Raw genomic sequence first — 25,618 nt, 5'->3', positions numbered from 1 at the left:
CCTTGTTGGCCATAGATAGGGAAAACACAAATTGGGAAAAGGGAATATAACAAGTAAAAGTTAAAATGGAAAGAGTCCAAATTAAAATTTCTATATGATAGAAATATCCTAAAAAAATTCTGAAGATGTGTGTTTAATGGATTCCTTTGAAAAGTATAATTATGGTACTTTACGATCAGGATGACTTAATTTTTTTTGGAAATGATGTTCATCCTATTAATGAAAAAAAAGGTTTCAAATGATTATCATCTACATTTAAAATGAAATTTTAGGATCAAATCATTATAATCCTTTTATTATCTCTCCTACCTTATCAATTGAAATAAGAGAAGAAATCACTTGATGTGGTTAGAAACTATAAATCTTGTATGGGTTTGTTCATTGGACAACTTCTGTTACTGCTCATGATTTTTACGCTATATGGCTAATGTGTAAAGGTTTTATGTATATCATTGACTAACCTACTAGCTAGAAATGTACCTTTTGAGATAAATGATATACCAAAGCGTATTTTAACGTAACTAAAGGAAGAGATTGTGAAGGTACTTGCTTTACAAGCTACGTATTGGAGTTTACCTTTTAAGATTATGTGTGAGATTTTGGACTTTTCAGTAGGAGCTGTGCACAGTCAACATATTATGAAGATGTCCGTGTCCATCTAATATGGTGGCAAAACCTTAGGTGATGCTTAGGTACATTACACAATTAGAGAGATGGAATTTCTAGCCTTTTTTTTTTTTGAATAAAGTTAGAGCTTATTCACGAGGGAGTAAAATAATTAATTCTCCATTATTTCTGCTATTAAATATTATATGACAAAATGAAATAAATACTTAGGTTAATTTCATAGATTTTGTGTCAAAAAATTTTGATGTATATAATAAGAATATAAGAGAGTCTAAAAACTTTGTACCTGATCATTTATCCAGATTGCAAATCAGTAACCCTATACTCATTCTGAAAATGTTCTGGATTTATGTATTATTATATTCATTTGAGTTAAGTTAGTTTCTTATTTAATATTCAATGTTATAAAAAATTCACGCTCTGTAGGATTTGAACCCATTACATTTGGTTTTGGAAGCCCACATTTGACGGATCTGAATTAAGAGTGATTTCTTATGACAGAAGACAAAACCGTAGGTCAAATAATTTTTACCCTTGCGTTTAGTCTCATAAAATTTGGATTGATAAGAAATAAAAAAAAATAAACAAATCAAAATGGGATATCTAACAGTCCGGGATGAAAATTTGAGGGTAGCTTTGTCTCTTGCTCTATCCATCCATACCCTCTGATATTTTAAAGATTATTCCATCCATGTCAAGTCCTCTTGGAATTACTTCTACATCAGTGGGACGAGTAAAATAAAAGCGATTATGAGATCCATCAAGCTTTCTTCATCCCCATCATTGATGGCAATTAGAAGGTAAAAGAAAATTGGAGAAGCTCTCATTCTGTGGAAAATTACCTTAATTATAGTGGAATTTACACCTGTACTGTGAGCTTCCCTGTACTGACGCTATCATCTTCTACTCAACATCCATCCATTTACATCAATCCACATCTGTCAAAACATCCCAACTAATAAATCTACATCCATACATCATTATCTATAACAAATCATCAAGCTCCACATGACCCATTTTACATCAATATTAATCCAAATTATCACATATATCTATTCTTATTTACCTTCTCAATCCACCATTCTTTAACTTGTAAAATATCTCTTCACATCCCCTAATTACTATTTAAAAGTATATCACATCCCGAATATATGTTCCCTATGGAGATAACCCTTTCTCTTCACTTGGTAATCCTTTTCTTTTTTAGAGTCAAGGTTTAACAAAATTTATTAATTAACTCAAATATCAACAAAACGTTAATAACCCAAATTCGAGTTCGTCAATTATACATAGAGAGAAAGATGTAGAGACACAATCCAGTTTTAGATGAGACATTTTCGGATTAATAGAATAGATAAGAGCATGTTAGGAAACCTGTGTACCAAGTTAGGGTGTATATATGATGTAACATGACGTGCCGGGATCGAGCGGCTCGTGATACACCACAAGGAGAAGGACAACTAATTTATATGCGGTGGCGCAGGGTGACCACATCAGTAACGGTGACGGGTGAGCTTTGGCTACGGCGTGCTATAGGCAACAAAGACAGGTGTCGGTGGCGCATAGCAGCGGATGTTCTACTTGTGGCGGCATGTACTTCACGGCGGTGAGCTAGCGACGGCATGCCATCCGGCGGACATCTCCCTTGAAGCTACTCTAGGAGACCGTAGCGGCGGGCATAGGACGGCGCAAAGGCGCAGCGGCATAGGGCAGCTGCGATAAGGTACTATCGGACTTCAGTGACAGCGATGTCGGGCGTCGCTACGATGACGATGATGGCTGTAAAGCTAGGCACTATCGGATGGAGGTAGGCGTCAGCGATGTCGGCGGCTGTTCGTCTTGCGGCGGCATGTACTTTGCGGTGGTGACTAGTGGCGGCGGGTCATCCAGCGATTGCTCCCCTTGGAACTACTATAGAGAGCACTAGGCGCGTGTGTGGCGCGTGTAGACGCAGCAGCGCAGGCAGGCATGGCGGCAGGGATAAGCACGGCGGCACAAGTAGGCGTGGCGGTACTTGTAGGCGTGGCGGTACTTGTAGGCGCTGCGGCGCACGTGGGCGCAGCAGCACAGGTGGGCGTGGCGACGCAAGTAGGCGCGGCGGCACAGGTAGGCGCGGCAGCACAGGTAGGCGCGGCGACGGGCTCAGAGGAGAGTGCGGTGACGATGATGGCGATGAGTGCAGGCAGGCGCGGGCGACGGCTCGAAGGTGAGCGTGGTGACGAGAATGGCGGCACAAGTAGGCGCAACAACGGGCTTGGAGGCGAGCACGGTCGCGAGGACGATGGCAGCGCAAGTAGGCGCGGCTACGGGCTCGAAGTCAAGCGTGGTGACGAGGACGGCAACGCAGGTAGGCGTGGCGACAGGCGCGGAGGCGAGCGCGGTCACGAGGATGGCGGCGGCTCAGGTAGGCGCGGCTACAGGTGCAGTCGCGGCTGCTAGCGGTGGCGGCCGCGGGCGCTGCCGGCGGCTGGGGTCGGCTGCGGCCGTTGCAGACGACTGCCGATGTGGGCGGCTGCTGCGGTCGGCTACGGCCGCTGCGTCGACTGAGGTCGCCGCTCGCGGCTGCGGTTGCGGCCTAGTCTGGGGACGGTGGTTGCGCTCGCGCCTAGCTTCTCGAGCGCGTCTAGTGGCGACGTGGTAAACCCATGGGCGGCGACGATGGCACCGGCGATGGCGGCGACGGCAGAGACGGCGGCGGCAGCGGCGCTCCTGCGAAGGTACGATGGAAATTGCCCTAATTTCTCTTCTTGAGGGGCATTTTCATAAATCTCTCAAACTTTAAAACTAAAAAACAACTAAAATAATGGGAAAACCCAAAGGACTACATTTCTGCAATATTTTCTTTTCTCTTTTTTTTCTCTTCTTCTTGTTTTTTTTTTCTTACGATGGACACCCCCCCCCCCTTACAGGGGAAATATGGGCCTTCCCCCTGAGAAAAAGGGAAGAAGGCCCAAAATTTTAAAAGAGGGCCCAAATTAGGGGAAAAAAATATAGATACACGTCCATACATGGGCTCGCCTATACACAAAATGTAGAACCATACCTGGCCCACACGTATGCGAACAAAATCGAAGAAACTAAGTCTTTGAGGCTGGATAGTCCCCTATTAATGGTGTTAGTTGGAAAGTTAAGATATGGAAACTTATTTCAAGCACACGATTGCATGAGTTGATCAAAGATCGCAGGAGGAAACACCACCCTAATTAAGGTATTTGTCATTTGGACATTTTATGTATGAAAGCCAAAATACAAGGGAAAAATTATCACTACATGAGCTCCCATATCTTACAACTTTTGCATCTCATCAGACAGATAAAATTCCAACATGATAGAATTAGGATTTACATAAGAAACTGGACCTTGGAAGGGGAAAATATCAAATATTTTGACCAGCTTACATATGAGTTGAAAAATAATGCAAGAAACATCAGAGCATTGTTGCATAAATCCAATAATGTGAATGATGTTCACATTGACAAAGATGAAGTGTAAGAGCTAGATTACATCACATGCTTTGAGAAATGGCAATTTCTATGAGCCCCATATAATGGTAGATTGACAAAACTACTCCATGGGACCCACAAACCCAAGACACCACCATCATTTATTGCTGGACATACAATCATGACTCACGACCCCTCTAATGGAATCGAATGTGGCCTGCAAGCCAATTACACATTCTACATCTAGTTCACATTCATTAATACCAATCATATTTGTTAAATAACACAATGTCATATTGTTACACGTTTCTCAAGGCAATGATCATCAGATGTAATTTAAATGAAATAAAATTAATATTTCATGATAATTTAAATTGAGAATCATAATATAATAATGGTTTTTATTAATCAAAATTATATTCCTTAGTTAGCTGGCCTACTAGGTTTACAAATTATGCTAAGATTTTTCTTAAGTTAAAAAATTAGTGTAAATTTGAATCTGGAAGTAACATGAGAAACTGAAAACCGTCAAGGAAGACATAAGAAAGAAAATTAGGGCAAGTGAAGGTACAAGCTTTCACCCTTTTTTGCAGATTAATATTTTCTTAAATAGTTGTATGCATTAAGGACAACGAAAAAGGAAGTTTGGAGGACAACTTCTCGTGAAGATGAGAGCATGAAATAGTTTCTATGTTTACACAATATCATAATGGGTCTTGCATTTTTTATTTTTTTTACAATAGTTAATTTGTGATAAAATGTTAATTTTATTCCCCCATCTTGAGTCCACCCCCCTCAAAGAATTGAAGTACATCTTAATAATAGATAGATATATTTCATTTCCACTCACGATAGGAGTCCTGCTGATGGAAAAACTAAGTGGATATTGAAAAATGGATTGAAAATTGGATGCGCAGGAAACTTGGTTTATATGAGGTATAACAGATGGTCAAATAGTGTATATTTCTGATTGAATTTAAGTGATCATGGTCAGTCCTATGCCACTTCATTTTTTAAAAAAAAAAGATTCTGAACTATCGAGAACCCTACCTTCTACAATGCATTCATAGTACGACCCTTGGTTACTTGGGTTGAGGCACTGACATGGATTCATTTGTTTATCAACGGGTGTTTTTTAATTATTGAATCTTTTAATCTATCTCGCTGTATCAATTTATTTCTGAAATATTTTTTTTCCCATACAAAGTTGGCTAGCCAATCACTACATTTATATATTGGATCCATAAAAAATGGACACTACGTCTGTGACTTGGCCTCAGTCTACACTATTAAGATGAAAATTGATAATTTTTATTCTCCTCACTGTGCATCTTTTCTCAATCCCACTGAACATTGACCGCCTGGTTAAAATTTAAAAATTCAGGATTTTATCCTCCGCACGATACACTTTGAAAAAGTATCTGTCCTTCATTAAATGTCTTCTGCATGCATGATAATTACTTTTTCACACAGTTTCACATTTCATTTCCAGGCAACACAAACATGTGATACATGATTTTTCCAACAGAAGGCTTTACATTAATAGAATAAGCAATCCGTCGCATGAAGTAAAATGATGATTTTTTGTTCTTGTTTTATGTATCCTGAGTCTTTCCTACTTTAGTATATCTTGCCCACATAAATTCAACGATAGAACTTAGGAATGGTGAATCCAGCTATCCTCCACTTATGAAATCCAGATCTCAGAGTCATATCCCTCCATTCTTTGATGGCTCATTTTCTGATTTCAGTTTCTTGCATTTGATTCCTTAGGACAAAATATTATTACCTTTTGGTCTCCAGAGAAGGATTTTAACGACTGGGATTTTCTTCCATTGATGGGAAAATATGAGCGCTGAAATAGATCAACCAGAGTCAGTATGAAGCTGTCTCCACACACATTCCATCAACTAGTGATCCACTAAATCCTTGTTCTCTCCGTCCATAAACAATGAATGATGTGCATGGATTTTTATAAGTATAATTCTCAGAATTTTCCAAAAAATGACGAGTCTGGGAAAAAAAATCATGCATCCTGATTCAGTAACCACCAAAATCAACGCATCTGATGCCTCATCTCATCAAGAACCCCATCGCCTGGTAGACGTTCTTGAGTGTTGTCGCGGCAATTTCAGTGGCCTTTGAGGCACCATCTTCAAGAACTTTGTCCAAAACGGCCGTATCTGAAGTAATTTCTCGGTAGCGTTCCTGAATTTTTTTGTAAAAAGAAAAAGTTGGCCTGAACTGCTCTCAAAATAAAATTGACATAACACCCGTTACTGAGTTATCCATAAGAAACGATCAAAACCTGAATGGGAAGAAGATGATCGACTAGCGCGTCTGTTAGGATGGGCTTGAAAGAGCCCCAGTTCATGCTTTGGCATTCTAATGAAACTTCCTGAAAGCAAAGATGGCGATTAGTTTTACAGAGGGGGAGAGAGAGCGAGAGAGAGAGAGAGAAGATTTTGGCAACCTCTTTGGATTTTCCGCTGACAAGCTGGTATATGGAGAGAAGATTTTGGCACTCAGGTCTTTCAGGATTTCCGAACTCTAATCTGCAAGTCATTCACTAACGTTGTTATTCACTAACCTTTTTAAGAGACCAAACATTACAATGGAAACTACGATTAAGAAGCAAGATTAAGATCACAAACCATGGTATATTTTGTTTTCAACAAAAAAGAAACCATGATAAATTCGAAATTGAGTTGCAAACAAGTCATCGCCAATGAAAAACCTTTTTCGCAAGAAAAAAAATGAGAATCATATCACCGTATAAGGAAATTAAGGTACACTAGAGGCCATTGAACACGCGTCAAAGAAACCTAATTCACATTTTCAACTCTCAACTCTATTCACATTTATCTGTACAGAAAAACCATAAAAATGTCATAGACAGAAATCACGGTACGGTGTTAATCTAAGGGTAGGTGTCTTTCCCCCCAAAATTATCATAAGAATAAATAAAAAATAAATGTACCAAATTTATATTGAAAAAATCGTATTTAATACAGACCCAGAAAATGAATCTGTCTTGCAACGCTTTATTTTGTTTGCAATTGCCTGAAAGGATTCACATTTCACTCGGTGAGAGAAGAAAAACACGTAAGAAAAATCAGATCATGAAAGGAAATGAATGTGTCTCACATCTTTCGGGTCAAGGAGGTTGATACGAGACAGATCCGACGGGGCAGACTTTGACATCTAGATTGGCAATCAAACAACAAACACAGAAACTTGTAACTTTAAAAACAAGTTACCAATATCGTTAAAGATATTAATTAGATATCCCTTCCTGCCACGCACCATAGAATCACAAAAACAGCATAGTTTTACCTTTGAAAGACCATCGGTCAAGGACATGACGCGAGCTCCCGCAGGAGGAATCAATGCTTCAGGAACCTATCATAGATGTCAAAGCAAGAAATGTTTTTTACTCCGCCAAAAAAAAAACAAGATAGAGTGAAAGATAAAACGAACACGATCATAGATGTTACCTTAAAAAGTGAACCCCCACGTCTGTATTTCGTTCAGAATGGCAGCCAAAATGCGAAACACCGTCAGGAGAGGAAGACAGGCTAAAACAATTGGCATTTGTGTTTAGTTCACGAAATTAAAGGTTTCATACCCTCCCAGTTTCTTCCATTTCTTTCCACCGTATAAGTAGTTCACTCTATCAGCCAATTCACGAGTTAACTCCAGATGTTGCTTCTGATCCTCTCCAACGGGCACAAAATCTGCCTGCCATGCATCCATTATTGGGTACGGATCAATAATTAACTACGGATTAAAAACCCATAACATTATAAAATCTGTGGAAACCGTCCATTCAAGAAAAAAATGCATTACACACGGTATCCATTTTCCTGACCTGATATAGAAGAATATCTGATGCCATTAGCACAGGGTACGTTAAGAGCGCGACTCCCACATTTTCATCGCCCTGTAGGATATCTTCAGCGCAAAACAGTTAATTTGGCATGCTTCCAAACTTAACCAAAATCATCACATAACCGACAAAAACTAAATAATGACAGGAATTGCAAATGGTACATGGAAAAAAATATAAAAAAGACAGTAATATAAGACGCGCACCGCCTTGAGAGATTTTTCTTTAAACTGGATCATTCTGTTCAGCCACCCAATTGGAGTAGCAGAACTCAGAAGCCACATTAGTTCAACGTGTTCACGCACGTGAGATTGAACAAAGATAGAAGCCTATATTTGAAGCCATACCAGTAAATCTCTTTGTTATAAGTAAAAAATGACTGAAATACTGCTGTAAGGAAAAATCGATGTTTTACCTTTGATGCATCAACACCACATGCCAGATATAGTGCTGCGGTACTCCTTGTTGCGTCACGTAGTTGCCGTGGATCATACTGGAGAGTTATCTGTGAACAGAGAGGACAATATCAGACCAGGAAAATGATTACAGATGGTCAGAGAATAGTCACTAAATGAAAATTCTCCAAAATATCAAGAAAAAATGCCACATTTTCAAGGAAGACTAGACCCAAGAGGTAGAGTAATTTAGACACTCTAAGAAACTGTCCAAAGACGGAACGAACAGATTTGAGGAGGTTATGAGTGAAAGAAAATCATAATACTTAAAATACGCACAGTCAGATAAGTTCAAAATTCCAAAAAGACACATAGAATTAGGGAGAGTCTGGGCAAATTAAAACCTGATAGACACGTAAAATTGACTTTGAGCCTTTTAGCCATGAATTTCATTTGGAGCCTAGTTTCATTGAAAGGATTGCGGAGATAAAGAAATGTAACGAGGCTGTGAATAGTGCAAAGCTATTCCTGAATTACGAGCTTACAGTGAAGTTTGCTGAAAGAAAATGAGACAGAAAAGTGAAAAGAGGAATTAACAAAAACTTACCGCATGTAAATCCACGATGAAGAATAACGTTTCATAGGTATCCTGAGAGAATAAAAGAAGTCATAAAACTATAAACTCAAAAGCTCAGAAAGTAATGAAGAAGAGCATTACTACACGATTTCTAATAACGACGTAAGAGAAGATCATCTTGCACCCGCGAAGATCAGAAAGTTTAGCCAACGTATACCTAGAATTTCCCCAATGCACAGCTCCTTATAAATACTTTCATGATAAGTTCAAATAATTACACCAAAACACGATAAGGTTCCGAAAATCAAGGAAAATCCACTTCGCTCTTGAAGTTCAACCAACCTGGAGAGCTGTCCAATTTTTAATGGCACCCAGATAATTTCCCAGGTGAACAGATCCTGTGGGCTGGACGCCGGACACCACCCGTTTCCTGAAAAACAAAATGACGAAACACAAAAACCAAATCATGAACCGCCTCGAAGGAACCAGTCGACGGAACAGTCCAGAAACCAATTCAATACAATCCAAATCCATGAATTCCATCACAAATAACATCATTTTTTTTTGTTTTCCTTACTTCCTGGAGCTCTTCAACACGTCTGACTGGTCGCTATCGGGTTGAGGGTCAGAGGTGCTACATTGACATCGAGCAAGCAGACGATTTGCTCTTCTTGTTTTCCAGCAAGTGCTCCTGCGAAATTGGGATCGATAGAACATAAAAACACAACACAAATGATAAAACAACAGTCGGGGAAGAAGAGATTGAGGAATCGCTTACGCTGGGGCTTGCAACCGAGGGGATTTGTTGGCAGGCAGGACGAATTGCGAGAGAAGCGCACGGGCCATCTTCCCCGTCGACAAATTACAAATTTTTTTCTTCTTTTCTTCCGCGCCCCGCCAAATTCCCGGCGCTTCCCGCGAACTCAGCTCGCCAATCCGGATGACCCGTCGCAGCATGCCAGGAAGAAGATGAAGACGTTATTGGGCCGATGACCGTGCAATTCCGCCGAATTGGGCCGACAAGCCCAGGAGATTTCGGCGAAAAACTTGAGTCCATACATAGGTAACGACAGCTATAGTAAAGGGACGCGGACGGGACGGTTTTTTCGTCTCAGAACGAAACAACCGTCCCGTCCGCGATGTTGGACGAAAATCGGGACGGAAATTCGTCCCGAGACCTCCTGAAGGGACGGTTTTCATCCACTCAGACGAAAAAACCGTCCCGTCTGCGTCCCTGCACTGCTTTCGGATGTCGGACAGGGCGATCTCCGCCCGTCCCGTCCGCGTCCCTGCACTGCTTTCGGATGTCGGACGGGGCGATCTCCGCCCGTCCCGTCCTTCGTCTAGTCCCAGACGATCCGGAACTAGAGAGTGCAGGGACGCAGATGGGACGGTTTTTTCGTCCCAAGATGAAAAAACTGTACCGTCCGCAAGGTTGGACAGAAATCGGGATGGAAATTCATCCCGAGACCTCCAGACAGGGCGGTCTTCGTCCACTCGGACAAAAAAACCGTCCCATCCTGAGGTTTCGAACGAAACAACCTTCCCGTACGCGTCCCATCACTGATTCCAGACGTCCCGGAACTATAGTAATGAGGCTTTAGGTTTTTCTGTAAATCCTAAAACCTAGATGCTGAGATATCGTCTCGATACCAAAATCAAGTTCACATATCAAAATGAATGTCCAAATGTCAAAAATTAATTTCAAATCAACTCTACCTTTTTATGTTTATACTCTAGTGTATGTATACAAAATTATATTCTTTTTTATATGAACGTATAGTTATACTTATATTTATCTTTTATTTGTATGTTTTTAATATTGGCTAAGAGAGAAAATCTAGTAAGTGGAAATTCAACTCTACATGTTTATGTTTATATTGTATTTGTGTGTATAAACAATTATATTTTTATTACATGTATGTATAGTTCTATTTATATTTATCTTTTATTTGTATGTTTTTTATATTTCTCTGCGGTTCTATATTCGTAGTTATCTTTATATTTACATATAATTATACTTGTGTTTATATTTTATGTATTTATAGTTAAATATTTGTGTATGATTGTATTTGTATTAATACTTTAAGTATTTATAGTAATATTTTTATTTACATGCACGTGTAGTTATATTTTTATGGATGTATAGTTAAGTTTATATTTATTTTGATATTGATTTGTAGTTATCTTTGTTTTTGTATTTATAAATATATTTTTATTAAATGTCTTTATTCTTATATTTATTTTTATATTTATATGTATGTATCATTATATTTGTATTTATTTTTTTGCTTATGTACATTTATATTTATTTTTATATTTATATGTATGTATCATTATATTTATATTTATATGTATATATTTATATTTTTATGTATATATTTATATTTATGTGTGTGCTTATATTTATGATTGTACTCACTTTTCCATTTAGAAGTATTGGTATTTATATTTATATCTATATTCATGATTTGCTTGCTATTACATTTGGAAGTAGTGGGTGATGTAACATGTAGTCGGTCGGGATAGAGCAGCACGTGTTCCAACACACGAAGGTATGGATACGTGCAAAGAAATGTGATATTAATGAGATGCAATCTTGTAAATTCAATGACAAGTACAGACAATTCTGTTCAATTCGGATGATCAATTAGGTTGACATAGTTTGATTGGTCACAATCAGACTCCTCAACGTCCCTTCGAGTCAATTAGACATCTACAATGATGAGGGGTAAAATTAATTACCCGAAGGCGTCCAATCCTTCTCGGTAAAGACTAGTGTCACCACAAAGAAAATTCCTATCTCTCACAAGTGGTGGTGGCTAATTCTACACAACGATGTGAGCTCTCGAAGGCTATGGAACAAAATTTCAACACTACTAAAAGAGATAAACGAACTGCGAGTGTAGGGGAAGGGATTGAACCTAAATGTGATAGGCATGATGTCCACGACAGAGAAATCCGGAGAGATGGTCTGGCTGGAACAGAGAATCTCTGGCTTGAGGGCTGTGAGTAGCACAACGGTGGAGGGCCCTTGGACAAGCGTGGTCTTTGAGCACCCGATGTGCAATCAGACTGGTGTAGAAGAATGGCGCGCGAGGTCGTTCAAGTGGGCACTTGTGCGCATGGAAGTACGAGGGCATCTGCGGCTGAGGGGGATCCTACGTGGGGGTGACGCACGCAAGATAGGATGGATTGGCATGGATGGGCGCATGCGAACAGGCTTTTGGACGCACTGATTCGATGCTCAATGAGCGTATCAAGTGCGGGTGGAAAGAACGGACTGAATAGCAGATTCTTGGCACGTTCTTAATGAAGGGAAGTGTCTGTTGGAGATGCTATTGATGGATATTATGTGGTTGTCAAGCCAATCACACTACCATGTTTATTTAAGTTCATTAAACAAAATATTTGTTTTCATTATAATGAAGTCCATGAATACATGAAATGACTTAGTGAATTATGATGAGATCATAATATTGTGATCACTAATCTTTAAACATGTATTCAAAATATTCAAATGCGATGGATAATCGAGACGGTCATCAAATTATCCATATAGAATAGCGATAGTTGATCCTACTTATACGATATGTATAGATGATCATATGGCTATTAGTGTGGCGACACTAAGGACAGATAGTGAGTGCTTTTTGGAGGAAGAGTTCACTAAATTGATTCGTATGAATCCCTGAATGTTATATACCTAAAAGTCAATCAGATTGATTCAAGCCATGATTGCATAAGTGATTCATTGACTTGAGACACCAAGGACATCTCGTGAGTGGAAGACTACGTTTTGACTATGACTTACAAGTTTCTAATCATAGGATTCAAATAAGTTATAGATTGGATGCAGTAAGAAGCTTAAGGAGATGATTGAGTGGTCAAGATAGGATCATCCGCCCTCGGTATAAGAGGAGACCGACTCGAGGAAGACAATGCAGAAAAATTCCTGGCCAGGGTAGTGAGGATATTAGCAAAGGCATTCTCCAATGATTCCTGTTACGCATCAGTACTAATCGAATGGCGGATTAGGGTTTGACGATAAACCATACCCTAAGTCGTTCGAGAGTCTCGCGCGGATGATGGATTATAAATATAGGGCAACCGATGATGGTAAAGGTTCCATGAGAGAGTTCGGGACTATTCAGTATCTTTTAGAGCACGAGGTGTAGCTTGGCACCCCACGGGCTGGAAACTTAACCTATCGATTGGATTAAATCGATCCTTATTTAATTAGTCTATATGTTGATATAGTTAATTAATAAGGTTGATCAATAAATATTATTAGGCCATTAAATTTATTAACTCGAATGATATATGGGCCTAGAGGGTTGCATGCATAAGGTCATAAGGGCATTGGTGGATATATTTTACCTTGTAGGATTTTTTAGAAAAACCTTAAGTGAAATATATAGAGGGAAAGGGGTCTCCTTTTAAGCACCCATGTAAGTCTGCTTTGAGAGCCCCTCCTTACTTCATTATCTACTTCAACCAAGGAGAGAGTCTCCAAGGAGAGTTGAACAAGAAGAGGTCGAGATCCAAGCGCCGAGTGATCACATAGATACTTCTAGAGGTCGGACGCGTGAACGACTTCACAACGATCTTGGAGTGACAAAGTTAAGCTCGAAACGAGTTCCCCAAAAGGTACTTTAAATGTTTTGTTTTAAAGATTGATTGTGAATCGATCGACATGCTTCCGCATCCATAGAAACGTGTTTTCCATGGACGAACCAAGGCACTGAACCCAACATTGGTATCAGAGCCAGGTTTGTGAGGACGGATCACCGTCAATGATGTACACGGTGTTGATAGTTGAACTGGCTGCGGTAAGGGGTGCGACGACAGCAGGGGGACAGCTGTGTTGACGGTGGACACGACGGTGGAGGCTGATGGCGATTGCGGTCCAAGAATCCACCCAATAGAGGGACTTCTCGACACCTACTTGATCTAGAACCGATCAAGGCATGATCTTCTTGATCACACGGCACGATGAACGGCTATAGGGGCGCTGGCGACGGTTTCCCCATGGAGTCTTCGACGTGGCAGAAGGCGTGGCGCGCGTAATTCCCACGATCTAAGCTAGAAACGATAAAGGAACTATCTCTAGAAGGAGAGGAGGGAGCAAAGATGACGAATCAAAGTTCACATTTCAAATCAACTCTAAATGGCCTCTTGGGCATACCGTCCTTTATATAGGGTCGGGGCATGCTCAAGTGGACCAAAACGGGAAGGGACCGTCTCGTGACAAGCGGCCTTCCCAAAATGATGAAATAAACAGACGATCCATAAGACGAGGCCCAAAAAACGAATAGGCCTGTCCATAATTCGGAAAGAAATTACAATTGGGAATATACAAAAAAGATAGAATAAATGTCCGATGACGTGTCGTTAAGCCGAATACTTGAATGAGAGGTCGCGGGCGCTGGCTCCTGCTACTTAGTGTAGCTGTTGACGTCTTTCCGTGTCGGTGGCAAGATGGTCCCCCATTAGTGGGCATTATATTCATATCTTTATTTATAGTAGTGACTTAGAGGACGAAGAGCCGACAAACAACGTCCCAGGTTTAATCCCTTGCAATTTTATAAGTTTGGTACATAACTTTTGGAAAACCAAAACTTATATTTTTATATTTACAATAATATTGGTATTTATTTTTCATATTTGTATATCTATTGTCCTAATCACACACTAACAATATCGATTGGGTCAAGTTTCACTCAAATTCAATAAAAAATGCAGAAACCTACCTACACCTAGACTATGGTATGGTCTCTGTTTGGTCAAACGCTGGTTTTGGTTAAAAAACCCATAAGTTTGGTCATGCGTATGAGTTAAATCAATCGACTTTAGTAGGTAAAGAAACCATGTTCATCAAGGAACCACGAAAATAAAAAAACATCAGCATGATAAATATATATATAAATCCTTAAAATAGTTATTCACTTAATATTTCATTTATTTCAGTTTTAAGCTTAAATGAACCAAATAATTTATGCCTTCCCTTTGGATGGAACCCTTCTTATACTTAATATATAAAATTTGATTTTACCTTAACAAACATGCAGTGATGTCCTGGCCTTATAAAAGTGGTGGACGTGCTCATATTGCCGATGACGTCATAATGACGCCATATTTTAACCCGGTCTACCGCAGGTAATCTATATAGTCGGAAAGGATAATTATGTTAATCCGATGGTTGATTGGAGGGCAAAGGAATAATGTTAGCTTTAATGAGTAAACCGGCCAGGGTTGTTGGGGTCGTCGCCGTTGACTTTCTTCTAAAAGGAAGAGAGAGATGAAAACCACCACGTGGCAGCGAGACTTAACCGGACAGGGCGTTCAGAGTCTTAATTCACACCATAAATAAATTGGGCCGGGCCGGGCCGGTCGTTGAGGTGGCAAAAGTCGCTGGCGCCGCGTTTCTCGTGGAGAAATTTTCTTACTTTTCCGGAAATAAAATGTATATAATTTTCAAATACGTTCATATACGGTGAGAAAGTCGGGGTGCGTTCGAACTATAAATACAGCCAGACGGAGGTCGTTGGAGATCCACACGCAGAAGTTCCCTCCCGCTGCGGCAATCGGTGTTGGGGTTGAAGATCGTCCGTTGTTTGTGCAGGCGGAATGGCGAGCTCGCCGAGGTCTCCGATCGTTGACTCCAAGTCCACCGTCGGGGGAGGCGTTAAGGACTTGTATAGTGAAGATGCGGCCACCGAGGAGGAGTTCGTCACTCCTTGGACTTTGTCTGTGGCCAGGTTAATCGCCTTCTTAGCTCGCACTGGTTCAGTTTCCGTTTGATCTCTGATGTTGCTGTTGTTTTCGGAGTTTTTTTGATGAATTTTTGGAGTTTTGTTCTTCCGTCGGATCTCTGGACATTACTTTCTTCTGATCTGCGGATGTTTTTCATTTCTCATCGATTTTACGCTTTTCGTTGTTGTTCTTAGGAGTTTGTGTTTTTCTAATGTTCTTGCGACCTTTCCAGGTTCACATTTCTTTGCTCTCTCTCTCTCTCTATATATATACATCCATATTTCAATATCTACATTTTAATCCCCGGTCACTCACGGAGATCGTTTTGTATGCGCAATAATTCTATTTCCTTAGTATGTCTGGACGGATCATGAATTAGAGTTTGCAAAAAGACGCCTGGCCAGTGTAGGCAAAATAAAGACTCTCTTCTGTCCGGTATGAGGTTGTTCTACATTTTCCGGTTTTTGGTGATGTCCTCCCGAAATCTCTTTCGAATCTCGGAGGGGTTCGATCCTTATCCTTTGAAAAATCTGATTTAAAATTGTTGGACGGAGCATTACTAATGAACGAACTAAGATCACTCTCCTAATTTTAACTTCACTGCAAAATTTTGGGCCACAGTGGCTATTCCTTGTTGAGAGATCCCCACCACAATAAGGGGCTTGCCTTCACCGAAAAGGAAAGGGATGCTCACTATCTTCGAGGCCTCCTACCTCCAACATACGTCTCTCAGGAGCTTCAGGTCTGGAACGGACATGATTGGGAAATGCTCTACCTTTTCTTTATGGAACTTATTCTGTTTTCATTCAAATTCCACAATGAACAGGAGAAGAAGATTCTGCACAACCTCCGACAGTATCAAGTTCCTCTCAATCGATACGTGGCAATGATGGATCTTCAGGTGTTAACCGAACCCCACATCACTTGTTATATTATTATCGGCTGATTATTGATAATTTCAACCGGTGAAATTCCTGTTCCAGGAGAGGAATGAGAGACTCTTCTTCAAGATTCTGATAGATAACGTGGAGGAACTACTCCCCGTTGTTTACACGCCGACTGTAGGCGAGGCCTGCCAGAAATACGGCTCCATTTATAGGCGTCCTCAGGGACTTTACATCAGTCTGAAAGAAAAGTATGATATTTCTCGATTATATGCCTGTCATCAATTCTCGATAAATCCTTAACCCATTTTTTCGACCTTTTAGGGGTAAAATCCTTGAGGTGTTGAAAAATTGGCCCGAGAGAGGAGTTCAGGTTATTGTTGTCACAGATGGGGAACGCATTCTTGGACTCGGAGATCTTGGATGTCAGGTTGTCTTACTTATCAAAACAATTAGTTTTTCATGATACTTAGCTCTTCTTGCATTGCAATTGACCGAGGGTTCAAAATTTTATAGGGCATGGGAATCCCTGTAGGGAAGCTTGCTCTGTACACCGCTCTTGGTGGCGTGCGCCCTTCTGCCGTGAGTACTCGCTGAGGAACCAACTTTCTTCTACTAATCCTTTTAGATCCTCATGAATAGTTAGAATCTGGGGATGTCACATTATTTTCAGTGTTTGCCTGTAACGATCGACGTCGGCACCAACAACGAAGAATTACTCAAGGACGAATTTTATATTGGGCTCAGGCAAAAGAGAGCGACAGGCCAGGTTGGCTGATCATGCACCATCTACTCTTGAACGTTGAAGATATGAACTCTCTCTTATTTCTGGGATTTATAACCGCAGGAGTACCATGAGCTGTTGGATGAATTCATGACGGCTGTCAAGCAGAACTATGGGGAGAAGGTTCTTATACAGGTTCTACTCTCTCTTTCACCGTCTTTTTGTTAATAATCTCCTGTCTCTCAATTCGACTTAAGTCCCATCAATTACGTCTGTTTCTAGTTTGAGGATTTCGCCAATCACAACGCATTCGAGCTGCTGGACAAGTATCACACCTCGCATCTGGTCTTCAACGATGATATTCAGGTAAATCATAACCCAAAACTGGACATTTCTCTCTTTTTTTTCTAGAGTTATTTTCTTCTTATCTTGTGGATCGTAAATGTGGATTTTGGGCCGTTAATGTGACTGAAGGGAACCGCTGCTGTTGTCCTGGCTGGAGTTGTTGCGTCGCTGAAAGTCCTTGGAGGCAAGCTCGCCGACCAGACCTTCTTGTTCCTCGGAGCCGGCGAGGTAATTTGATTGCCGGTTCCTTTAATCGAATCTATTTTCAACAAAAAATATTTCACTGAGTTATGTTTGGGGAAAATATTTAGTTTATACAATCTTCTTGGGTATTGTTTGTAGGCGGGTACTGGGATTGCGGAACTCATAGCCCTCGAGATGTCGAAACAGGTGGGATTATTACCTGTCTCTTCTCGCTAAATCTTGTCGGCCTAATAACCCGTTTGCATGTATTTTACAGACGGGGGCCACCGTGGAAGAGTCTCGCAAGAGAATCTGGCTGGTGGACTCGAAGGTGCAATCTTGAAATCCCGCGGCTATAATTATTCTAAAGTTCCAATCATCTAATATGTTTTTTTCATAATTACCAGGGCTTGATCGTGAGCTCACGCAAGGAGTCGCTTCAACACTTCAAAAAGCCCTGGGCGCACGATCACGAGCCGATCAAGGAGCTCCTCGGCGCTGTCAAGGTAAAACCCCGCCGAGCCTTGTTTTTCTCTTAAATTACTTCTTAATCACGGGATGCTGGCGGCAGGCGATCAAACCAACGTTCCTGATCGGATCATCGGGGGTGGGGAAGACGTTCACCAAGGAGGTGGTGGAGGCGATGGCCGCCATGAACAAGGTTTAAAAAAATCTTCGCAAACTCCGGTTCGGGGGAGTGTGAGTTTCTGAGAGAGAAGGCGATTTCTTGCAGAGGCCGGTCATCCTGGCGCTGTCGAACCCGACGTCGCAGTCAGAGTGCACGGCGGAGGAGGCTTACACCTGGAGCCAGGTGGGTGTTCTTCTTTGGGTTTTAAATAGCAATGGAGGCTGAAGGGGGAGGGAATGTGGTTTCAGGGAAGGGCGATATTCGCGAGCGGGAGTCCGTTCGATCCGGTGGTGTACAATGGGAAGACGTTCGCGCCGGGGCAGGCGAACAACGCATACATTTTCCCCGGGTTCGGGCTGGGGCTGGTCATATCGGGGGCGATTCGCGTGCATGATGACATGCTTCTCGCAGCGGGTGAGTGAGTTATTAACTTATTATTAGACATGGTAGTTCTGTTCTTTTTGTGCAAATTCGTGCAAATTTTTCATTCTGTTTGGTTTTCCGATCAGAACAAAAACAAATTTGCACAGACCCGTGTGCGGTTTTTTTGTTCGCTTTGTGCGAATTTTGTTCTAGTTTTGTAAGAATGTATGAATTTTGTTCATTTTTGAAAAAAAAAAACAGAACAAAGAACAAGGCCATGTGCGGTTCTTTTGTGCGTATTTTTTGTTCGTTTAAAACAAACAGAACAGAACAACCATGTCTACTTATTATTAATGTTGTGGAGGGGGGAGAGGGGGTTTGACTGTTCACTGGGTTGAGTGCAGCGGAGGCTCTGGCGAAGCAGGTGACTGAGGAGAACTATGCCAGCGGGCTCATCTACCCCCGCTTCTCCAACATTCGGAAGATCTCTGCTCATATTGCCGCCAGCGTGGCCGCCACGGTCTACGATCTTGGTGGGACCCTCTCTCTTTCTCTCATTATCCCTTAGGAACGGCACATCCCGGACGTGACGTCCCGGTTGTGACGGGACGGATGACGATCTGTGACGGTCTGTGATGTGACGAAAGAGAGGATTTCAGAAAAATCCTCACGTCACCGTCCCGTCACACGTCTGAGGATTTCAGAAACATCCTTCACGTTTGCGTCGCCGTCATGGTTTGCGGCGTCCCCGTCACCCGACAGCATCACCGTCACATGTGACGGGAAAAACAACTATTTTTAAGCTTAAATCTAACAATTTTTAAGCTTTTTTGGTCATTTTTAAAAATCCGTCGCGGCCGTTATCTGTGACGGCCATCCCTACACATCACTCGTCTGAGTCCCCCCGTCACGGTCGCATCACTGTCACACCCAGTTCGTCATTCGTCACCGTGTTGCCGTCACCGTGACGGATGACGGCTACCGTTCCCTACTTATCCCCCTTTCTCTCCTCTTCTCTCTTCTCTCCCTCTTTGTTCTCTTTCTCTGTTAGGTCTGTCTCTCTTCTCTCCCTCTTTGTTTTCTCTCTGTTTCATCTGTCTCTCTTCTCTTTCGTCTCTCCTCACTCTTTTTCCTCTCTCTCTCTCTCCTCCCTCTTTTTCTTATCTCTTCTCTTTATCTAAGACCTCTCTCCTCTCTTTCTTCTGTCTTCTCCTCCCCTCTGCGGCAGTATCATCTCTCGCTGCTTATTTTCTCTCTCTTTATTCTGTTTCCCTCCCTCCTCTCTCTGACTCCTTACTATCTCTCTTTCTCCATCTCCCTTCCCTCGCTCTCCTCTTTATCTCTGTCTCTCTTCCCTCTCTCTCCTCTCTTTCTCTGTCTCTCTTGCCTCTCTCTCCTCTTTATCTCTGTCTCTCTAGCCTCTCTCTCCTCTTTATCTGTCTCTCTTGCCTTTCTCTCCTCTTTATCTCTCTCTCTTGCCTCTCTCCTCTTTATCTCTGTCTCTCTTGCCTCGCTCTCCTCTTTATCTCTGTCTCTCTTCCCTCTCTCTCCTCTCTTTCTCTGTCTCTCTTGCCTCTCTCCCCTCTCTTTCTCTGTCTCTCTTGCCTCTCTCTCCTCTCTTTCTCTGTCTCTCTTGCCTCTCTCTCCTCTTTATCTGTCTCTCTTGCCTTTCTCTCCTCTTTATCTCTGTCTCTCTTACCTCTCTCTCCTCTCTTTCTCTGTCTTTCTTGCCTCTCTCCTCTCTTTCTCCGTCTCTCTTGCCTCTCTCTCCTCTTTATCTGTCTCTCTTGGCTCTCTCTCCTCTCTTTCTCTGTCTCTCTTGCCTCTCTCTCCTCTTTATCTCTGTCTCTCTTGCCTCTCTCTCCTCTTTATCTGTCTCTCTTCCCTCTGTCTCCTCTCTGTCTGTCTCTGTCTCTCTTCCCTCTGTCTCCTCTCTGTCTGTCTCTGTCTCTCTTCCCTCTGTCTCCTCTCTTTCTCTCTCTCCTCTCTCTCTTTGTCTCTCCACGCTCTCTCTCCTCTCTTTCTCTGTCTCTCCACTCTCCCTCTCCTCTCTTTCTCTCTCTCCTCTCTCTCTCTCTCCTCTCTTTCTTTGTCTCTCCACACTCTCTCTCCTCTCTTTCTCTGTCTCTCCACTCTCCCTCTCCTCTCTTTCTCTGTCTCTCCACTCTCTCTCTTCTCTCTTTCTCTGTCTCTCTTCTCTCTCTCCTTTCTTTCTCTGCCTCTCTTCCGTCTCTCTCCACTCATTTTTCTCCCTCTCTCTATCTCTCTATCTCCTCTCTTTCTCTCTCTGCTCTCCCTCTCTCACTCAATAAACAGAGGACTAATCCTGTGGTATGTGCGGCAGGCCTGGCGTCGCGCCTACCCAGGCCGGTGGATCTGGTGAGGCACGCGGAGAGCTGCATGTACAGCCCCACATACCGCAACTACAGGTAAGTCTGAGGCAGTATCAATCATCTCCTTGCCTTTTGACTTTCAAATACCTTTTCCGTCACCTTTGAATGTGTTTATTCCCTAAATACCACTAGCTCAATATTTGGGCTTGCCCAGCCCTTCTTTTGGCCGGCATATCCTTCTTTTCATTTTACTTTGGGAGTGTTCTCAGTGCAATATCCATTTCGAAAGATTCTCAATCTCATGTGGAACTGGTAAAATCCAATATGAATTCAAGATATGCCCGCATACGCATATGATCTCGATTCTTCGAGAATGATAATGAGAATCTTCCTAAAAAAAATAATTTTTGGGAAATAAAGCTATGATAGAAGCAAGTAAAAGTTTCCTCTGAAGTTTGGGAAAAGTATTACAGACTGACACATATTGGCGATCATGGCGAATACTGACGGAGCATAAGAATTTATATTGAGATATACCAAAATTCAGAATGATCAAAATACCTGAATATGTGATGCCAGATTCGACTCAGACAGAACATAGGAGAAGCCATTTAAAACCCCTAAAGCTCCATCTGTAAACTCAATTGACCAATCAAGTCGATTGGGAATATCCTACGCTTTGGGGAAAGAGTGTCGATATGCATAAACAAAATCTGTTTTAGTCATCCGCATTATCCATTGACAAGAAGATTGAAAGGCAGTCATTACTGGTTCTGGTAATGGATATTGTTATTGAAGAGGTTAAAATATATTGCTAACCATTATGATCACATCTAAGCAATACGAAATGACAATGATGGTTAACGGATGTTGATAACAATACAGAAAAGGTAAATATGTTCTGAATAAGATTCAAATATATATTAGTTGATTTTCAGTACGTCTTAGATTAGACTGAAATAGAAAAAAATTATCTGGTCCATTGTGAATCTGATTCATGACAATCCGTCAGTAATTTATTTGTAATTATATGTATGATTATTAGCGGTATACCTTTTGAATTTTTTTATTATCATCAAGTATTTCAAGTATCATACCTAAAGTTTTATGCGTGCATGATATAATATCACAGATTAATTGTCTCATCTATTATTCAACAGTAAAAATCATATGGCGATATAATACTTTGTGCAATCATTATCTAAGTGCAATGCTTACAATGAAGTCTGATGATATGTGCAATGATAAGTGAATCATGATGATATAATGCTATGGTTATTACTTATATTTAAAAACATCTCCTGAACATTCACATGCATAAAATATTCAATAAGGACAACAAAATATCCTGATATAATATTACTATCTGCTCCAAGTCATATGATTAGCATGTTGGTCTTCTAATCATTTGTGTTGAGGAACTGAGAAGAGATAGTGGGGGGGGGTACTTTCTAGGGAAAGAGCTCACTGAATTGATTTTTATGAATCATGAACTGTTTGATACTTAACTGTGAATCAGATTGATTCATGCAACGATTTTGTAAGGGTATCAGATACTCCAAATAGGTAATGGTAAATACTTGGTACATATTCATATGATTTATCATGTACAAGATATCTTACTCATCCACTAAAATTGGAAAATACACTACATTTAAAACATACAAATAACAATGTCTTTCCAAATTCCGGTTATCTTATTGTTTGGTGGAGGAAAATGAATATACTAAGTTATTCTTCTTGCCCTGATTTAGGATGAACTCTACCATCTGAAAGTTCTATCATCTAGATAGCCCCAAGCTTTAATCAGATAAAATAAATCTCCAGGTACATGACATTATCAACTCAGTTAAAAAATCTACATTTTACTACTCAAAAAAATGATAAATACTTTTGGACTCATAACAAGTCAAAAACCCCTAATTGTATACGTTGCAATTTTGGTTTCCAAAATCAAAATTTTTTTTCTTAGATCTCCGCGTCAAGCAACAAAACTTGTGATTATTATTATCGCATTTGGGGATATGTTCAACCCTACTTCATATTGATATTAACGTCATGTTATTTCTATTATAATTCTATTAAATTCACGTGGTTATTCTTTCGAAAATAAAGTGGCATTGTCTCTATTTTCATATATTTCTATACCCGGGTAGAATGGCAACTCTCAAATAAATTGGGACATAATTTCAAGCTGTTGGAAATCATCTGAAAATGTATGGAAGTCTATTATAATTTTATTTCTACACACTACACAATATGATGGAATAGCCGAACACAAATTTAAACATTAGACTTCCATACATTTATGCCTTGTAAAATTTTGTGATAAGTCACTTTTCCCTGAAAATTATCTCATAGATCTTATGATCACTCCAATTTTAAATGAAAACTAACCTTATATTTTATTTATACTTGATCCTAAGAATACATTACTCAAAATATCTGGGCACCTGGGCTAATCCTAATCTGTGCCCATATACTTTGAGTGGGAAGGCCTAAATAGCCTAATCTTTGCACATATAACCCCTCTCTCTCTGAATTTTTATATCCTTTATTCCATACGGGAGATTTCTATGTTATATCTACATTATCCCCATATGAGGGCAAGCAATATCTATTTCTTTTAACATTAATCTAGTTTTGTTACTGTGTTCTCTTGTCTCAATTCCACTTTATCTTTCCTAACTCTTGGATAGGGTGCTACTACTGTTATCTGTAGCTGATATCCATTATTGGATATTGTGACAGCTTTCATTCATAAAAACTGAAAATGTGTCAAATAACAACAACATATATCAATAACAGATAACGATATGTGGACTCTAATTGGATTATGATAAAAAATATTGGTAAGCAGATAAAAATAATGAATTTGGACATTGTAAAGGGGATAATGATGTCAAATAAAATTTTGTTTCGATAACAGTTATCAGACACTGTTAATAAATTAGTATCCTTAATAATGTTACTATAAACTTAATAAAAAGAGGATGATAATTGTGTGGGTTATATATGACCTGATTTATTAATTTGTGTAAAGTATTTAATGAATGAAAAAGTTGAAGATACTTTAGGGCCTAGATATAAAATGTTTAAGATGAAATAAAATACAATGATACAGCTAGGATAGAAGAAATGCATTTTGAGAATAAAGATGGAGACTAATTGATGAAGTGCATTTTCTAGAGAGAGTTAAATGAAACTAGGACCATGGGAAGGTGGGACGGATGCCAGAATTTGTTTAACTCGTAGACCCATCCAATGCCACTAATGTCTGTTATGGTGAATTAGTCAATTTTCGGCCATAGAATGCAGCCAACTTCATGTTGGACTGAGTCAACCATTGCTGCCGAGAAGTTGTAATGACTCCAAAATATGCTATCCCACTTGATAGAGTATGTGTCAACTCCATGGGAAAGTGAGCTTGATTCTCAAACTAGGATGTGAGGTTGATCATGGAGTCGGCTAGAGACAAAAGAAGTAGGCCTACAAGGAGGCATTTGGTACTCGTATGAATAAGTGTCTTATATTCCAAGGAGAAAAACCCAACTTTTCCCATGCTTAGTTCATTGTTCATCGTTGCAGCGCTGGCATGGTTTTCACAATCTTCTCAGAATCTGAGCTGACCACAATTACACTGGAGTCTTGGGGTTGCTTTGCTGGTTGTTGTTGGATGAGTCACACACTTTGACATGTCACGCGTCGAGGTTGGGCTAATATTTTCTCCGGTGGCTACATAATGCCTTCAACTCTGTGGGGTGAGCTGTCAAGATGTCTACAACATGATATATTCTAGCTGAAAAAATACATTTTACATCTTTGAAAAACAAATAAGTGCACAAAAAAATCAACATATGTCAGGTGAGATTTCACTTCTTTTAAATAAAGCAAACATCCCAATGTCAAGCACATCAAATGTTTTCGAAAGTAAGCAGTAAACTTGAGATAATATGTATAGGCACTGATGTAACAAATCTTATCCTCTCCTTGTTGACCTATCACCCACTAAGCCGCAACAGGACCCGATAACAAAGTGAAATGAAAACAAGTTGATTTGTTAAGTGCAGTCTTTATATGGCCAACAAGATACAAAATAAATGTGTAGTACCTAAAGATTTTGGTTCCTCGCTGATTTCACCATCTAGATAGATTTTGTACCATTTATGTTTTTGCCTCGATATTAACAGTTCACACACACTAGCATCTCGATCCTAGGAGCCTCTAGCCAGGATCACCCATTAGTGACTATTGATAACAACCATTATGGTGGAGCACTTGTCCCAGACACCAATAGATATTCATGAACAATCTCTACCAATGTAGGGTAGATGAGTAAACCTACCACTATTTTTGGCATAGTTTCACCACCTCCTTGATGTGTCACATGTAGGGAGAGGTCAGATTTCTCCAGTGGAGCTGATGTCTCTGTTGGCACTATTGGTTCACTAGTTAGAGCTTGATTGGCCCA

The 25,618-nt window shown here is 40.4% G+C and overlaps 2 protein-coding genes across 3 annotated transcripts; one reads left to right on the top strand and one right to left on the bottom strand.

Moving 5' to 3' along the window:
* Nucleotides 1-5,971: 5,971 nt before the first annotated feature.
* OVA4 (Nucleotidylyl transferase superfamily protein) lies at nucleotides 5,972-9,871 on the bottom strand. Of its 2 annotated transcripts, XM_078572899.1 has the most exons (15): nucleotides 9,710-9,871; nucleotides 9,509-9,622; nucleotides 9,274-9,361; nucleotides 8,962-9,003; nucleotides 8,375-8,464; nucleotides 8,166-8,288; nucleotides 7,942-8,013; nucleotides 7,699-7,811; nucleotides 7,568-7,589; nucleotides 7,407-7,472; nucleotides 7,218-7,274; nucleotides 7,087-7,133; nucleotides 6,544-6,625; nucleotides 6,379-6,468; nucleotides 5,972-6,278 (listed from the first exon to the last, which is right to left on the bottom strand). In XM_078572899.1, exons 1-15 carry the CDS (start codon nucleotides 9,775-9,777, stop codon nucleotides 6,144-6,146), a joined length of 1,209 nt encoding a protein of 402 aa, XP_078429025.1. In that variant the 5' UTR covers nucleotides 9,778-9,871; the 3' UTR covers nucleotides 5,972-6,143. The 2 variants fall into 2 exon arrangements, with proteins under 2 accessions (XP_078429025.1, XP_078429026.1); XM_078572900.1 differs by lacking the exon at nucleotides 8,166-8,288.
* Nucleotides 9,872-15,475: 5,604 nt separating this feature from the next.
* LOC144701167 (NADP-dependent malic enzyme-like) lies at nucleotides 15,476-21,398 on the top strand. Its single transcript, XM_078572898.1, has 18 exons — nucleotides 15,476-15,692; nucleotides 16,309-16,429; nucleotides 16,514-16,588; nucleotides 16,671-16,822; nucleotides 16,896-17,001; nucleotides 17,088-17,153; nucleotides 17,245-17,340; nucleotides 17,419-17,490; nucleotides 17,578-17,661; nucleotides 17,770-17,868; nucleotides 17,983-18,030; nucleotides 18,101-18,154; nucleotides 18,231-18,329; nucleotides 18,395-18,484; nucleotides 18,557-18,634; nucleotides 18,700-18,865; nucleotides 19,219-19,347; nucleotides 21,159-21,398. Exons 1-18 carry the CDS (start codon nucleotides 15,562-15,564, stop codon nucleotides 21,245-21,247), a joined length of 1,755 nt encoding a protein of 584 aa, XP_078429024.1. The 5' UTR covers nucleotides 15,476-15,561; the 3' UTR covers nucleotides 21,248-21,398.
* Nucleotides 21,399-25,618: the final 4,220 nt, after the last annotated feature.

This window comes from Wolffia australiana, chromosome 3 (genome assembly GCF_029677425.1).
Source record: "Wolffia australiana isolate 7733 chromosome 3, ASM2967742v1".
Classification (NCBI taxonomy): Eukaryota; Viridiplantae; Streptophyta; class Magnoliopsida; order Alismatales; family Araceae; genus Wolffia; species Wolffia australiana.
The sequence above is the reverse complement of the archived record's forward strand: the minus strand, read 5'-3'. Positions and strand labels throughout refer to the sequence as shown.